Source organism: Lygodium microphyllum, chromosome 25 (genome assembly GCF_053477565.2).
Source record: "Lygodium microphyllum isolate KBCC chromosome 25, Lygodium_microphyllum_v1.1.10, whole genome shotgun sequence".
Taxonomy (NCBI): Eukaryota; Viridiplantae; Streptophyta; class Polypodiopsida; order Schizaeales; family Lygodiaceae; genus Lygodium; species Lygodium microphyllum.
Window position 1 is genome coordinate 51,881,683 of NC_141159.1, and position 17,738 is coordinate 51,899,420.

General features: G+C 41.0%; 1 protein-coding gene across 2 annotated transcripts; it reads right to left on the bottom strand.

The window, feature by feature from the left end:
• Window positions 1-200: 200 nt before the first annotated feature.
• On the bottom strand, window positions 201-16,614 carry LOC148014219 (prolycopene isomerase 1, chloroplastic-like). Of its 2 annotated transcripts, none has more exons than XM_087666680.1 (5): window positions 15,945-16,614; window positions 2,529-2,858; window positions 2,329-2,402; window positions 1,129-1,750; window positions 201-749 (listed from the first exon to the last, which is right to left on the bottom strand). In XM_087666680.1, exons 1-5 carry the CDS (start codon window positions 16,431-16,433, stop codon window positions 435-437), a joined length of 1,830 nt encoding a protein of 609 aa, XP_087522806.1. In that variant the 5' UTR covers window positions 16,434-16,614; the 3' UTR covers window positions 201-434. The 2 variants fall into 2 exon arrangements, with proteins under 2 accessions (XP_087522806.1, XP_087522807.1); XM_087666681.1 differs by having other exon boundaries at window positions 15,983-16,211.
• Window positions 16,615-17,738: the final 1,124 nt, after the last annotated feature.

Here is a 17,738-nt window from a genome sequence, read left to right on the forward strand (position 1 = left end):
CTTTGTAGGCATCCCATCTGTTGGGCGGAAAACCAGCCCTCCATGCTTCAGAATCTACTTCAGAAAGATTAATATGGCTATCATAAATATATAACATGTACACCAAAACTTGCATAAAACCAATTTTTGAGATTAGGACACTTTATCACTGTGCCAAAGGAAAAAGCAGAAGTAATGACAAAAACTAAGTTGAAAATGAGCTATGAATTTGAAATAGTAGACTGGTAGTGGTAGCCTACAGATGTTCAAAACTCTTCAAGAATAAAGCAATGCCCTGTTATGGACCTCCTTCTGCCCTTCTCATCTCACTATAATGGCCTCAAATGGAACTAACTACAAAATAATTTTGATTAATGTGACATTCAAATCCACATGATTGTCCCGTACCTGTGAATCCTTCATCCTATACAGACTATTAAGTTACACGTTTTTGCCTACAGGGATTCTTGAAGCACATTAAGGAGGTTCAAATGGTCCCAAAGAGGGACCAGTGAATGAGCTGTTATAAGCCCAGAAGCAGCAACTGCAGGGACTCCAATTCCTGGCATGGTACTGTCACCACAGCAAAGCAGTCCTGGTATATTGGTTTGGGGCCCTGGGAAAGTTGCCTCACCTGCTTTGATAGCTGGCCCATATGTGCCTTCCGTCCGACAAAGGTAACGCTCATGAGTGAGAGGACTTCCTACAAGCTTAAGCTTCACCCTTGCTCGGATATCTGGAATGACCTTCTCCAATGCTTTCCATAAGACCTATGGCATTTACAGAACATCAATTGTTTCTTGTTTGAGACATCCACAAAATACTTTTAACGCAAAACATAGAGTGCCGATCCTTCGGTTCCAAAAAGAACGTTCAATCCTCTAGCTGACTATTTGTCCTATCTTGATTCTTTAACAAGTTTTAAGAGCATTGCCCAATAAGCTAATCTTTAAAATGCTCAGGCTGGCAAAGCAGCTTATGAACATGTGCACATGAAATCCACATAAATTAGCCATCAAAACATGATAAGTATCTATGTTTTGCCCAAGTTGAAGCTACTCTGATGAGCATGTGGATTTAAGAAAAAATGGTTATGGTTTGGAATGGAAGAAAGACACTTTAGCTTGGAGCTGAAGCATGTCTACATACCTCTGAACGTTCATCTTTAAGAGCAGCATATTGAGGACTTTGACGGTCTATTCCCTTCCAAATATCATAGGGTTCATTTCCTGCTGTGTATGCATGTATCACGTGATGACCAGGTGGAGCCAATGATGGATCAAATACTGTCGGGATAGATACAATGCACACATTTTGTGGTGCATCAATCCCCACATCCCAATCATTCAGAACAAGGTGATGGCATTCCAGGTCTCTAGGTAGCCCTGATGCATCAATACCAAGGTGTAAATGCATGAAACTGTTCGCCTTTGGTGTTGACTTGGCTTGCCTACACATTGCTTCATCCTGGGGAATAAGACGAGCAGTATCCCAAATTGATGCATTGGATATTACTGCTTTACGACTCCGAATGGTCATTTTAAGACCCTTTTTGGGGCCCCTTGACTTCTGATATCTTATACCCACCGCACATCCACCTTCTATCAGCACACCATCAACATGTGAAGATAAAAGAAGCTCTCCACCATACTTCTTGAGCCCTCGAACAAGAGCATCTATAATAGCCTGGCCACCACCTAGAGGATAGTCAATTGTCCCATCAACACGATGCCTCTCTGTAAACATCGTAACCATCTCAGCCGTAATGGTCCTGCACCAGAGAGGTCTCACATACTTTTTTCTTATTTAACAGGCATAAATGTTTACACAAGTCTAATGATTTGATATGAATCTCATGGACATTCAGGACATTAATGGCTCCAAAAGCATCCTATATCAATGTTCAGTAACCATCCCTCATTTTCCATTTCCAAGGGAATGCTTCCATCAGCACAGTGGTAGCACTTGGGAGACAAGCATAAATGTAACCAATCAAATCATAATCATTGGAACCACAGTTTTGTTATGTAAGTGACCTCCTTTATAGTCAATTTGCAATCATCAGGGAGATAAAAGGAGAACAGAAAAGAGAAGGGAAGGGAGGGAAGGGTAAAGGTCCTTGGTCTTGCACTGGCAATTTGCAACATTTCATCCTCACCTCTACATAGCATACCAAGTTTCAAGATGATACACAGTAACCTAAAACAGATGAATACAACCATCAACAAAACGTTGTGCTCTGTATGACCACCTTTTCTTTGTTATACACTCACTTTAACTTTCCAATTCAAAGTAAAAAGAAAATGAACTTACAGAAAAAGAAGTATTTCTTTGCCTCTGGGGACTTACCCATCAGCAAGAAGTCCACTAAGAACAAAGCATTCTAGATCAATAAGTCTTCTTAAAAAAGGATCCTTTACAACCTGCAATGGCCCACTTATATAAATAACAACCTGCTGATTTTTGGTCCTACAACTAGGTCTCTTTCTTATCATTGTTGATTCATCAATTTTGCAACACACGATTCATCAAGCTATCTGAGAACTGACCTTGTCAACCATGACAGAGAATGGTGCAAGGAGACTGCCTGTATGAGCTATGCTTGGCAGCAAACGAGGTAGAAACCGTCCAACTGTTAACAATACACCAAGATCTTGCCTTAAGGCTGCAGCTGGAAGAGAAATTGCTGCTTTAGCAAGTGGCTCCATCCGTTTCTCAAGCTCTCTCCATTCCTCAGCTGCCCTAAACCCACCAACTTTCTGAATTTCTGCCGCATAAGCAACTGCATTGGCTGTGAACCTGAATATTCCTTCTGGTAAATACCCCACCCAGCTATCATATTGCACACACCTCACTTCCTCCCCAATTGCATCCAAGACCTGCAAGAACAGCATGCTTTTATGCATGAATATATCTGACATTGACCAAAAATGCCAACCCCTGCACAAGAACATTACTCCAAAAACTCACAATCCTTTGTAACAGCCTGAGTATATATTACAACAATATACAAAGTACAGTGTGCCAATGTGAGCTAACCTCCACGTCACATATGAAAGTACAGCTGTACAAAAGCAGCTGTGTCTCAGAGATGATTAAAATTCACACACAATTATAGAGATATTCTTGAACAAAAAAGGTCAAAAAGGGCAGCATCCCAACTAGAGGCTCCTGGAAAAAACTGCATCACAGAATATTATACACTATGGAGATCTCAATACTTACACCAGCTGCAAAAGAGTCAAACCATGAGGGCATAACACAAAACCCAACAAACTAAAATTTCAGAGATAACACCCAAAAGTATGTCTGATCAGACCTTAAAGAATTTTCGAAAAGAAAGTAGAGTGACAGTGCCCACAAAAAAAACTATCTCGTTGGTGCACATGTTGGTGAAGAAATCACACCAGACACCAATGTAATGCCAGCATGTTGACATAACAGCCCAGTTAGACGCTGGCACAGGAAACATCTCTACTTTAGAAGTAGACTTTCAAATTTATTTCCAAAAAGGAAGCAGAGTGGTCGCATCACCACAGCAAATGAGGAGCTGTCTCATTTGTCCACGTTGGTGAAGACATCACTCTAGCCACCTATGTGATCCCAACACATAGCACCCCAATCATCTCAAAGCCCTCATAGGAAAACTTGCTTCTTTAAAGTTAATCTAGACTTTCAATTGGAAATAAGACACAACTTCCAACACTAATCCAAGAGACAGTTGTAACAATCAATGGGTCTATCTAAACAATCCATATATTAAAGATGCTGAAATACAATGCTGAATTACCCATTACGATGAAGAGACCAATCATGTAGAAGAGACTCAATTTTCTATTTGCCATAGGAGCTTTCACTGTGTTTTTCTTAGCTTTGTCGGTGAGTTTCCAGCCTCTGCCACCATCCGACTGCCCTAGGAGTGTCACATCAGCCTGATTGCTGCCATGTCAGCATTCACGTACTGTTCAACTGCTGCCGACTGCATTTAATGCAGGTCGGCCAGATTTTTTATGCCCCCAAACAGCTGGTTGGCCAGTTTTGATTGTTTTCAACTATTTATAGCTGAGTTAGTGGCTGGGCAGATCACTCCTTCCTTTGCTTCACAGGTGGTCCGTCAAGTGGCTGCAGTCTTCTCCGTCTCTGGCATGGACAGCAGGCTGCATGACCTGCGTCTCCATCACCGTTACCGTTGCTGTTACTATCATCGTTTCAGCCTGATCCGATGCCCTCACTGATGCATGCAGGGTCTGATCGGTCCACTCCTTTGTATTCAGCATTCTTCATCAGTGAGTGCAGATTACTTTCCTTCATCTCCTGCTGTTGTTCTCTCTCTTTCTCTAGCCCATGCAAATCAGCCAAGATTCAAGCCCAATGGGATAGTTCACTTTGTGTGAACTATGCCCTTATGTCAGATTCTTCAAGACCATGAGCCTACTACAATTGATGAGGCTCTTTCATGTGCCTGGTTCCTTTGAGACCATCGCATACCATCCTGTGACTACTACTCCTCAGGGACTCCCTCCATCCCTAAATCACAAAGTGTGTTTCGTGCCCAACAAGGAGGAGGCCAGATCTCTTCGCGGTGTCGTGCTGCTGCGCATCCGAGCCGTAAACACCTCCATTTTTGTTGTGCATCTGTGTTATCTTTTCGTGTGTGTTTCATTGTGTTTGATTGCTGCATTATCTTTCCGTCCTTTTCAGTACCCGCATCCAATGTACATACTCCACTTGTGTGTTTGTGTTTGTGTGTGTTTCTGTTTGTGTGCATGTTATGTGTATGTCAGAAAAATATGAGAAACTGATGCCAAAGGACATTATTAAGCTGTTGATTTCAATGATGAACTCCAAGAAAAGTGCAGGATACCGTGGCATCGAAGGAAGGCTTGAGAATTCGCTGTGGATGCTGCAATGAAGTGATTAGCTGTTCATCATTTGAAGCTCATGCTAGTTGGGGTTCTCGACGAAATCCGTATTTGAGTATATTTCTATCAGATGGGCAGTCACTACATGAGGTTGCAGTAGCTCTTTCAGTGAAGAGACAGGATAGAGCTGCTGGTATAAGCCCAATGATAATGATGACATTTGTGCAGAATGTGGTGATGGGGGAGATCTTGTTCTCTGTGATGGATGCCCAGGAGCATATCACATAGAATGTGCTGGTCTATCCTGCATACCGGAGGGAGATTGGTTCTGTTCTCTCTGTCAAAACAATCTTGGGGAAGATAAGAGACAAGTGTCTAGAACAAGTGTAAGCTGTTTCAAAAGTTGGAGGGAAAGATCAAAAGCTTTGCATCCTCAAAATAGCCTTACCGATGCTATGTTGAGATTGGGGCGCTCAAAATTCAAAGGGTAATACTGTACAGTTGAAGAGAAAAGGGGCCGACTCTGCTGGTACACCGAAGGGAAGGATCATGAAGGCGCAGGTCTCCGAGAGGGTTCTGAAGGATCCTGTTGTTAGTGCAAGCATGATCAATTATCTTACAAGCCAGCTTACTGTTCACCATCGACTAGCGCAATTCTGCTGATGTCATGCAATCTGGAGAAAGACGACTAGAGGTTCTGAGTGATTTGGGGGGAAACTTCGCCATCGCCTTTACTGGGAACCTCTTGATCCTGAATCATGGGAATTCTGGCAAACTACAGGGAATTTTCCATTCCAGGGCATATCTCTGGTTTCTCTGAGAAGTTTAATTCATCGAATTCTATTCGCTCCCTCACCCATTCTCCCCTTTGTACATTCCTGCGTTCCGGAAGGAGACAGATGAAGCTCTGCAAGCTGACGATGAAGGGCGAGCTCTCCGACATGGAGGCGATTGAAGATTAGTAGCGAAGAAGTTCAAGGAGCCGAAGTCGAGGGGAATCAACCTCCAGATGAAGATGACAACTACGTCAAGGAGCTCTTCTGATGGCACAATGGCATCGATAAGGCCCAATTCAAGTGCCTCTTCAGCAGAGATAGACTTTGATGTCAGGATCATATCCATGGCTTTTGACAAATCAACTAATCGGGGTAGACGTTGAGTGCCTCCAGCACCTGGAATGACCCCAAGTTGAAGTTCAGGCAAGGCAAGCTGTGACTTGGGAGCTGCAATTCGCCCATGGCAGGACATGGCTAACTCTAAGTCTCCACCAAGCGCCATTATCATCGTCTGCACAGAGATATATAACCTTAACCCAGTTCCCTCTTCAGTTTCAATTCCGTATGTTAGCCTTTACAAACGAGCTGTACTCCTGCACAGATCCCTGAATTCATCAGTTCAAATGTATCATTTTTCTGCCTTCAGAGTCCCCTCCAGCCTAAAACAACATGGTTGCTGTATTTGATGCCCTGGAGGTTGAAGGTGTTCCCTTCTCTACTTCCATTGTCCCACCTGGATGTTCCAAGTCCTTGGTACTCGGAGGAGCAGGAATTCATCATATGGACATTGTATTACGTCTGCTTGGAGATATGGATAAGTGGTTCCTCACAATTTGGGTGATGATACAATGAGTGTACAGCTATTTATTTTTTTAAGTGCGAGTAATTAGGACGGGAACTTTTCTTCAGGAGCTAGAGGCCTTGAGATCAATGGGAAGTTTATTAAGTTCACAGTAATTGGAATATACATTGATGAGGAGGCTATCCCCTAACTCTCTCCAAAGCTCAAAGATGGCAGATTTCCTGGGCTGAAGAGGAGTTCTGGATTTCCTCTCCAACACATAGCCGAAGGATTTAGACAAATACAAACAGGGAATGGCTGCTGCGGTAGACAAATCCAAACAGGAGGTGTTGCTAACCACAGACAGACAGGGTTGCTCTCAAAAAGCCAGCTGTCCACTGCTATTGTCTTCTCCTGTGGCAATCTCTTGCTGAAATTTGAATGCTGAGAACAGCCTTGAACTGGTGCTGAATGTTGGGTAGACTTATGGGTTGATTGCTCAAACGATTAGATCGAGAAAAGGCTCAGAATTGCTGCCCACAGAACTTCATTGTATTGGCATTGTATGGATTTCTGAGAATTGTTCACAGGGATTGCTGCCCAACAAAACTCATCAAGCCTATGTGCCAATGGTAGAACTGTCTTTGAACACCTGAATGCAAAGCTGGTTATGAGATACTACAGATTTTTCTGAACATGGACCTCATGTAATTTACTTGACAAGGAATATAGTGAACTTTGGCATCAAAAATTCGATTTCTTCTTGTTAGTCTCTTTCCTTGCTGCAACTTGAACTCCGTGTTCAGCAGCTCTTACACGAAACTCTACGACAGCGGTGTCGCAACGCATAGGGTTAAAGGTCACCACAGGGGTTTGGCAAGAAAACTGGACAAGATAGATGGAGATGTGTCTTCAAGAGATAAGTAGATTACAGTGAATGTTTAAAGGTTCAAGAGGTACTTCACGGTCAATCATAGGGGTTTGAGAGAGAAGAATGTATGGGGGTTCAAGAGCTTAGACTCCGGAGATGGTAGAGATAAGAGAAGGGTTAAAGGTTTCAAGCCAAGTTCTTGAAGATGTTGATAGAGCTTCCAACTGAATGTTCTTAGCAAAGATCACAAGAGTATTATCTCATAAGTTCTAACTTAAATCAAGCTTGTTTTCTTGACTGTAAGAGCAATCACAAATTATAAAATCTAGTACAATATACTGTCATGTATCATAAACAACTCTGCATCCTATCATTCATACATGATGCCATAGCATGAATCAACTTTGCATGATTACATTCAATGTAGATTGTTAGGAACAAAAGCTTATGAGTCAATTACAAGGCTTGTAGGGCGAAGAGACTTGCTTCAAAAGAGCTTCAAATTGAGTTCCTGATAAGGATAAGTTACCACATCCAAGAAATAAGAGAAAAAGATCATCTTAATTCAACTCAAATCATCTATAAATGATCTACAAACATTGCCCTGCCATAGGAACACATAATACTTGCATATTTTGATAAGATGTTTTCTGTAGAGTAAGAAATGAATTAAAAGAACAATGCTATAGCTAATTCTCTGAATATGGCTGAAGATATCAGCCCCAAATCAACCCAAATATCTTTCGGAATTCACCTCTGATAATAGCATAAACTTCCCCTAACACGGTGTCGGAGCGTTTGGTGTCGAGAGTCCACCACAAGGATAGGAGACAGCAAGGTGAAGGTAAATTCAGGGAGCGGAGTAGACGGAAGAGAAGGGGTTCGAAGAAATTGAAGACCTAGAAGAATACTCCCAAAAAGAATTAGAAAATGTAGAAGAATACTAACAGAGATGAAGCATGTCAGTTTCTTTCAGCATTATGAGAAGATATAACTCTAATAGACAAAAAAGTGTATAAAATAATACCTTCTTCTATGCTGCTCAGATCGCCAATCTGATGCTTCCATTGGCTCCGAAAGGGGAGGTAAAATACCATTACACCTGGCCAGAATTCTACCTGATCACTCCTTCTTCATCTCCCACTTCGGAGTGCTGTTCACTCCCTGAAAACAACAATTACGCGTCCCGCAATTTCTCTATTCTTTCTTTTTACATAAAATCCTCTCAAATTGGCTGAAACCTACATGCTTTCTTTTACATGTCATCCTAATCTAGAAGTTGTCTATAGTTTTATGGATTTTTACAAGATATAATATCTAAAATATCAAAAATTGGCTAAAACTTGTCAATAAATCTAATATTTTTGAACCATGGACACTAACACTAATGTCTAAAATGACATTGGCTCTCTAAATCAATAAGAAAGCCACACTTTAGTTTTTTTTTTACACGGTGTGCGCGTAGTGACACGACATCCACCCCCTGCTAACCTGCACATCCTCTGGCATGTGCCAAAGTCTTTACGGATTTGCAGTGTTAGAAGAAGTATCTTCTGCCATATCAATGTCTTCATCTTCTGCCTCTTCTTCTTCCTCTATGTATTCATGCTCTTGAATTATATCCAAGTCTTCTAACTCATATGTTAAAGTTTCTCTTTGTTTGAAGAGCTTGATTCTTTTTCCAGCTATGGGTATCTTCATGCTTGTTCCATCCAATTCAGCCAATGAATATGTGACATTGTCATGAATGACCTTTACCACATACGGGCCAAACCAACACTTTACCATCTTCCTAGAAGTACTATATTGATTGTCTAAACTGCTGTCATAGACAAGCACCTAGTCATTTTCTTGAATTGCTCTTGGCCGAAGTCGATGTCGCTTATCAAATTTTCTTTTGTTCTTTAGTCTTGCTATCTTTAGCTTCTCAATAGCTGCTTGAACATCTTCAGGCCTTCTTTCTAGCTGCCATATGCGCAAAGTCAGCAAGTCTTCTCTAGTGATACCTTCCTCCCAAGGTAGAAGACTCCATATGAGAATAGATTCTTCAATTGGCATAATTGGTTGTTGTCCATGCATAAGTTCAGCTGGCATATAGACAGTCACTGTACTGTGAGTAGTCTGGTCAACCCATAATGCAAAAGGTAGCATTTTAAGCCATTCTTTGATCTTTCCTCTACAAGACTTTGCTAGCCTCTACAAGACTTTGCTAGAGCTTTGAGAATAGGCTAGTGGCCTCTCTCACTTTTCCCATTGTCTTCAGGGTTGTAAGCTGATGTTAAAGTCAACTTAATACCCAATTAAGCAAAGAAGTTACGTGCCTCATCAGCATCCAACTCTCCTCTATTTGCAATTACTTTACCTACGCAACCATATCTACAAAACACTTCTTCAAGTAAAAAACGACAAACAGCTTAAGTGGTCTTGGTTGTTAAGGCTTTGCCTTCAACTTGATTGGTTAGATCCTCTCTTGCAAGCACTAAATATCACATATTCCATATTCCTATAGAAATAGTTATAAGATCAATAACCCATCTATAATGTATAGACAAAGGATAAGTTGGTTGTAACCCATCTCGATGCTTGACCATAGAATACATCTGGCACACATAATAGGTTTCAACAAAATGTGCTATGTCTCGATACATGTTTTGCCACCAATATTTTTCTTTGACTTTACTAAAGATTCCCCATATGCCTCTATGGCCAGCCCATATGCTTTCATGAAATTCCTTCATTACCTGTTGCTGCAATCTTTTGTTACCTAAAACTCGAACAGGCGCTCATTTCTTCTTCTTTGCGTGCTTCCATAGATACCATTCTTTAAGAAAAAAACCATAATCTTTCCTCTTAATATGCTTGAACTCTTTATCAGTCCAAGACTCCTCCTTCTTCATTGTGCTCAAATATTGGCTGATCTTCAGCTAATCTTCTTCATAATCTTCTTCAAGGAAATGAACTAGAACTTGAGCAATGCAATGAGCATGCTGGCTACTAGTTGACCATCCTTCTTCCATAGATAAATCTTTGATCTTTGTTGCTGTAGGCTGATTTATAGCAGTACCTTTTCCCGTTCTTATTGTACTTAATGCTATACCATTAAAAATATCAACTTCACTTGCAAAATTCAGCTTTGGGTTTGTATATGTAGCAACTGAAAAGGTACTTTCAACAACCAAGGAATGAAATTCAAGAAGTATAGATTCTTCAGCTTCATCTTATTCCATCAACTCTTCTTCATTGTTATATCTTGCAGGTGATAGCATGTCAACAACTGGATTCGCCTTTCCTGCAATATGCTTTAATTCGGAATTGAGAGATTGAATATATGCAATCCATCTTAGCATAGCAATGTCGGGTGTAGAGCAATTGACAATCATGCCCAAGAGTGGAAGACAATCAGTTTCTACCACTACGGAAGCACCTATAAAGTATTCACGATCACACTTTAATGCTGTTACAACTCCCCACAATTCCCTTTTTACTTGTGCATACCTTCTTTGACGTTCATTGAGAACCTTTGCTCCAAAACGAATTGCATACCTATTACCTTAACAGCCCATTCTATCCCAATGGGACTTGTATCCACAATAAGGATGATGGGTTGATCATTTGAATAATCAGCCCTTTTGAGAGTGGAGGCCGAAATTAACTTCTTTAGTTTGCGTACAGTGAGAGTATGCTCTTCCCTCCAAGAGAATCTTTGGCCTTTTCTTAATAATTGATAAAGATTTTCGGCGACATGAGCAAAATGTGGTATCCATATGAGATAGAATACACATGCGCCAAGAAAACTTCTCACCTCTGAAATATTTGTGCATTTTTCTTGCATTCTATTGATGGCATCTATCTTGATTGGTGAAGGTTTACATCCGTAGAGGCCACACAAATGTCCAACCACTAGGACTTCTTCTACTCCAAAAATCGACTTAGCTCCAGAAAGGGTAAGATGTACCTCTTCTAGCCTTGTCAAAATCCTATCACAATCATGAATATGGTTAACTACAAATGTCCTGCAGCCATCTTCGTCAAGCTCCTCATTCTTTTCATTGACTTCACATCCCTTGATAGATATATCATCAAGAAATGGAAGAGTAAGTTGTGGAATAAAGTCCCTTAAGACATTGTGCATGGCATTCATCATATGGACTACAGAGTTTGTTGCACCTTGTGATAGAGTGCACATACGGATCAATCCAAGAGGTGTCTTCATTGTAGTAATGTCTCAGCTTTCTAATGAAAGTTGAAATTGGTCATATCCTGAATATAGGTCGCCCATAGAATAAATTGCTCTACCTGCAAAAGCTTCAGCAAACTCGTCAACAATTGGACCCGAACCAACATTTCGGATTGTGACACGATTAACAGGTTGCAGATCTTGAATGAATCGTAAAGATCCATTTTTCTTGGGCACGGTAAACCATCGATTTGAGTAAGATGCTAAAGAAGATTCTAAAATCTTCATTCCGGTCTTCTCATTTAGAAGTTTCAATAATTTGGGCAAATGTGCCCTTGGAACGGAAATAGGCTTGAGGTTCCAAGGCACATGTGGGACCGTAAAAATGACCATAGGAGCCACAATATTTGGATCCACACGACCTATTTCACTTGGTTGAAATGCAAAAGCTTTTTCATATTTCATTAGCATTTGCATAAAAGAGTGTTTTTTAATCGGCGAAAGGAAAGAATTTTTACCTATTTTGAGCTCTTTTATACTTTCAGATGTGAACTTGTGGTCAATGTTGGAAGAATCACGAAGACTTGGTTTTTGCTGTCCTATTAGCCAGCCCTTCACTTTCAAGAGGCAGTGGGACTACCACAGGCTTGACTTTCTTATCCACCGTCTTGTATTTTGTCTCCACTTGCACTTCAACCTTGTTAAGTAAACCAATGTCTTCCTGCTCAACAAATTCGTGAATTGTTTGATAAAAATCCAATGTACATACTTCTATGGACTGATTTTCAGCTTGATTTTCTGTATGAGCAGCTGTATATATTTCAACCAATGTGTCAGTAGTAATCAATTTAAAAAAAATGCTCAAAATATCTTTATTTTCAGTTCATCATGTCATAAGTTTTCAGCTCCCTTTTTATATGACATAAATATTTTCTTTCAGCTTTAGTCATGGCTGGAAGAGACTTATAACAGCCCATACTATTGGCTGTACATATATATAGATTAGCTAGAGAGAGAGTTTCTGTAGCATAAGAAGGTTCAATCTTTTTACATAAGACACTGCCATAGCCTCCTTTTATAGCAGTGCAACTCGAAAACCCTTGAATTCTCAGGCATTAGGAGACACAAGATAATCATGCAGCCAATCTCTATTTCGATGATGGTTAACACACACAGTAAGAAATTGGACAGCTCGTTCATTATCCTTGCTTTGGATTCAAGCATAAGAAAAACCATCATCAATAGCTTTTGTTTCCAAGCGGGCTTCAGAAATGTAAGGTTGCTCAAGAATGATAGGGTAACTACAAGAGTCTTGAACAAAAAAGTGAAATTGTATTTTACGTCTTCAATAGTTACTTACACATTAGGACATGCAGCATATAACTCTCCAGAAGAGTTGTTTGCAGCTCTCATTCGCTAACCTAGAACATCTATGGGCCACCCGCCACTTTCATAGAGACTCCTTGCCATGACGTTTATCTCAGAACCATGGTCTAAGAGTACAATACATGGTGTTTCTTTTTCTCCAATTTTGACGACTGTCTCCGTTGTTGCTCTTGTCCAATGTGTACGGGAGTAGTGACTACTTGGAATGAATCGAGCTTCTTCCTCATCATGCATGTGCTGTAGACGACCTTCTTTTTGAGAGGTGGGCTGCCCAACTGGTTTGGACCAGCCGATCATTGCATTTTCAGGCTTCACTTCTTTAATTTTTGCATTCATGCTTTCTTTATCTTCAGCTTCAATTGCTACAATTAACTCTTTAACTGCTTCAAGCTGAATTCCTTGTGCAGTCAGCTTCTCTTCATTCTGCACAAAAACTTGAAAAACTTGCAAAAAAGCATGCACTGTTTCTTCAGCTTCATCACCAACATATTGTCTTTTCCTTTTGATTACATTAATAATTACATCATGGAATTCACGTTTGGCAATTCCAAGAATTTCGCCTAAGGTGAATTCAATTTTGCTTCCCAGAATTCGTTCTTCTGGGACTCGTTTGAGATCGGTTGCAGATTCTATGTCAGACTGCAATTCGTAGCCTGGCTGCTTGCCTTTCTTCTTTCCTTTGGTCTTCTTTGTTTGTGGCTGCGTAGCCTCCATCTCCATCACCGTCACCGTCAATGTTGCTGTCATCATTTCAGCCTGATCCGATGCCCTCACTGATGCCTTGGGCTATGTGCAAGGACTGATCAATCCACTCCTTTGTATTCAGCATTCTTCTTCAGCCAGTGCAGATTGCTTTCTTTCGTCTCTTGCTGTCTTTCTCTCTCTTTCTCTCCATGTTCGTGGTTCTCTTCCATTGCGCACTCTCACATTTTCATCCAATGGCATAGACAACCCATTATAATGGAGACTAATAATGCAGCCAATTGAGAGTATTTGTTCTAGCTCCAATTCGGGACATTGTAGGGCCTCTTTTCTTGGCTGCAATTTTGGCCCCAAGCATTTTACTTGGCCTACAAAGTGTTACATTGTCCTTTTCTTCATTGTTGTATCTACATCTCAATTCCATCATAATATCAAAGCACAGATCTTCTCCTTGTTGTTGAAGCTTACCTAGACAGTGAAAGCTTACTCATCGTGTAAGCATTGCAGTCCAAACCTCTAATTTTTAGCAGATGTCTTCATAGACCATGTATGCCAATGTAACAACCTTCAGCTCTTCTAGTGCCTCTGGAAATTGCTCATGGTAGCTAAAGTCAATGAAGAAACCATATTGAAATAAGTATGTCTCCACACCAAAAACAGTAAGATATACTCAACTGTCCATAGGGAGATTGAAATGGTGACCCATAAAGTTGATAGCCTCTAGGAACATGATAAACTCACCAAACACTCTGTGCAGTTAGTAAGGGCTGATTTGGAGGAATTAATTCAAACCCCCAAAGCAAGGGCAAACAAGTCACATGTTTCCATCACTTTATGAACATTATCTCAGTGAGCCTTTAGGAACATAAAGGTGTCATCAGCCAAAGCTTCTCCAACCAGTTGTTCTATTGAAGGAAGAGAGAAACCAACCAACCAACTCATTAGCCACTAGGCTAGACAACATCGTCAAAATGAGATGAGTGGCTAGAGCTAAGAACAAAGGGCTCAAAGGGCAGCCCTACCTAATAGAACAGTGAACAAGAAAAGGTTTAGTGATTCCACCACTAAGAAAAATCCGTGAAAGAAGAGTCCAAACTGAGAGTATAGATCAATCTGGACATTCTCGAACCAAATCCCATACATTGCATTAGCTAAGCCAAGAAGGATTGGATGGTCAAAAGCTTTTTCTAGATCCAATTGAACCATCACTAGTTCCTAATTTGTGCAATGTGCATAATCTATCCCTGTTTGGACATTCAAGATATTATGAAAAATATTCCTTCCTCTGATAAATCCATATAATTGCACAGGATGCACAATGGCAAGGAGGTGGTCATGTAGTCTTTTAGCCAAAACATTTGTACAAATCTTGTACACTCCGCCCCCATCAAGGAAATTGATCTCCAATGCTTCAGAGTAGAAGGGGACGGCACTTTGGGAATCTGTTTAATGACACCCCCATTCAAAGAGGCCAGCAATTTCCCTGTCATCCAAACCTACTAACAGAGGGCAGTCAAAGGCGCGGCCAATTGAGTTGCATATGTCTCAAAGAACTCATTTGTAAGACCATCCCACCCATGACTCTTGTCTTTGGGCAAATGCAACAAAAACATCCATCACCTCATTTTGTGTTATGTCCGCATCTGGGAGTTCAGCTATATCTGGCAAAATTTGATCTTTGACCAGATCATAAAACAAGGAACGGGCTGCCAAGATGGTCTCTGAAACACATGATTGCAACCCAAACAAGTTCATAAAATAATCCCGGCAAGTATGCACAATGGCTTGAGGGTTTGTAACCATTTCACCTATAAAAGTGCTCAGCCTGACCTCATTTTCCCTGTCAAAGGAAGCATGTAAACCACGATTGAATTTATGGGACTGGGACTTATTATCTTGCAATCCCTCTGATAACGCAACAATTTTAGCCTACCTGTAAGAACACATTTGAGAAGTATCAGCTAGTTGTGCCAGACTCATAGAGGCAGAAAGCAAGAAGTCCTACAACAAGTCCTTCAGAGGAGAATGTGCCAAGGCTAGAAGCTACTCCACAGCCCTGCAATCTTTGTCTAATATAAAGAGTAGCATGATACATACCATATTTCCTAGCCACCATTTGCACACTAGAGACCAATAGATTGAGGGAGACAGCCCCTTTAGACGGGAGATCCAATGTGGACTGATGTAATAGTTGTTGCATATAGCCATCAAATGTCACATGCTTGAGGAAAGGAGTTAAAACACAATGGCAACTTCTTCAAGAAACGTCTCGAGGGATGAACAAGGTGCTTAAGCACCTCAAACACCAGGGGAAAGCGATCAAAACCCACTATAGGGAAACAAAAGAATCGGCCTAAACAGAGCTATGCATAAACCACAACGAAACAAAAGATATTAGCGAAATGTAAACCTGCTTTAGAGGATTAATCGAGGGCTTGGTTGAAAGACCTGCGTGGAAAGAGGGGCCCGAATCAAAATGGTAACCCTGCCTGACGAAGCCATGTCCAGCACCACCTGCTGTGTCATGGCTCTCGCACACGAGAACCTTCATTCCATACATTGCCAGCATCGCCGCACAGCACAGCCCGCCGATGCCTGCCCCAATCACCACCACGTCGACCTCCTCGTGGCCGCCGTTGTCGTTCCACAGATGCGCCTCGTCCTCGCCCGAGGAAGATGATGATGATACATCTCTAGAAGTCGTGGAGAAAGAGGAGACCTGCGCGGCGCAGGTCCGGGCATCTTTCTCGCTGCGAGCGTGGCTATGGCGCCGGGAGGGGTATCGGCGCCCGAGTGATAGCCGGCCATCGAGGGAGACTGAGTGCTGCAGAGAGCGACTGGCCGAGGCGGCAGTTGCGAGAATGCTCTCGGATGATGGCAGTGCAATTAGGGCTGCCATTTTTCTGTGTGCTAACTTGGTTCACCGCCCTGCATCCATGCGAAGCGATGGCCCCGTGCTCGTGTGTGGCTGACAGATTACTCACGTCTCGTGGAAATGACATGACCATGCTCTGCCGGATGAGCATGGTTCGTCCATAGCTGACATGGCCTTGGAATATTCCAGGCACCTTACTTAAACTTCACTCTTATGGAACACACATATGTAGCTTTGTGAATATGGCTCATTGGCATGTTTATATGTAGCTTTGTGAATATGGCTCATTGACATGTTCACTTGATTGTGAATATGGCTCATTGACATGTTCATATGTAGCTTTGTGAATATGGCTCATTGACATATTCATTTGATTGTTCATATGTAGCTTTGTGAATATGGCTCATTGACATGTTCATATGTAGCTTTGTGAATATGGCTCATTGACACGTTCATTTGATTGTCGAACCACTCAAAGATCAGAGATTAAGCTCCTCGACAATCATACCCTTTTACGAGGCTATGAAGGATTTCGCACCAAGCTTCGTTAATGAGTTTATGCAGTAATTTTTACATTCACACATATCTTTTGAGCATACTCTCTATCTTCTGCAGAAAAGAAGTCCCTCCACTAAACTTTAAAGTTTATAATTAAGGCCCTTGTTTGATAGCCTATACTTGTTATCGGTTTCAAATTGTTATACTTTTCGATTATAAAAACCTCATTATTTCCTATTAACAGTAGGTGATGATGACTAATAACCTTGCAAATGAACTTTAAGAAGACACGTATGCAGAGACCTTGTTTGTCATCATTTGGCTTTGTTTGTATACGAAACCCTTCTATTTCCACTAGTAGCCACTTAATGGACATGTTTATAAGCAACATAGAATAGTTTGTAAATATGCTTACTCATGCCTTCCTTTACCCTCATTTGCATATTGTAGGAGAGTTTTATTCCATGCTCTTCTTCTTAGTCAACTATAGCATGGTTGCCATGTGTTGTTTCTTCATGTAATTGGATCAAAAAATGCAATTTGATGGTTGAATTTTCCTCTTCCTTGTGTTGTAGCAGATAAGCTTCACCTCTTCTATTTTTTTCCATATATGGAGGTGTGTGTATTTCCCATGATTGGTGCATTGGTTTTGGTATCGATAGTACCTTACAAAATTGTTTGAAGCTTGACCATTATTTGCAAATGTTTACATGTGGATAATAAAATAAATGCTTGATATTTATGATTGATTTGTCTTCTTCTTCTTTTTTCATACTATGAATTTCTATTATGGAGTGAGTTGCACTTAGATATGTTGAAACTTGAATTGAT

Excerpts from the sequence above, each read along its gene's own strand:
- LOC148014219 (XM_087666680.1), bottom strand. The coding sequence starts at position 16,433 with ATGGCAGCCCTAATTGCACTGCCATCATCCGAGAGCATTCTCGCAACT. Across the intron at positions 2,403-2,528 it reads TCTCTGTCATGGTTGACAAG|GTTGTAAAGGATCCTTTTTT; the intron begins GTCAGTTCTCAG and ends GGGCCATTGCAG. Across the intron at positions 750-1,128 it reads TTAAAGATGAACGTTCAGAG|GTCTTATGGAAAGCATTGGA; the intron begins GTATGTAGACAT and ends TAAATGCCATAG.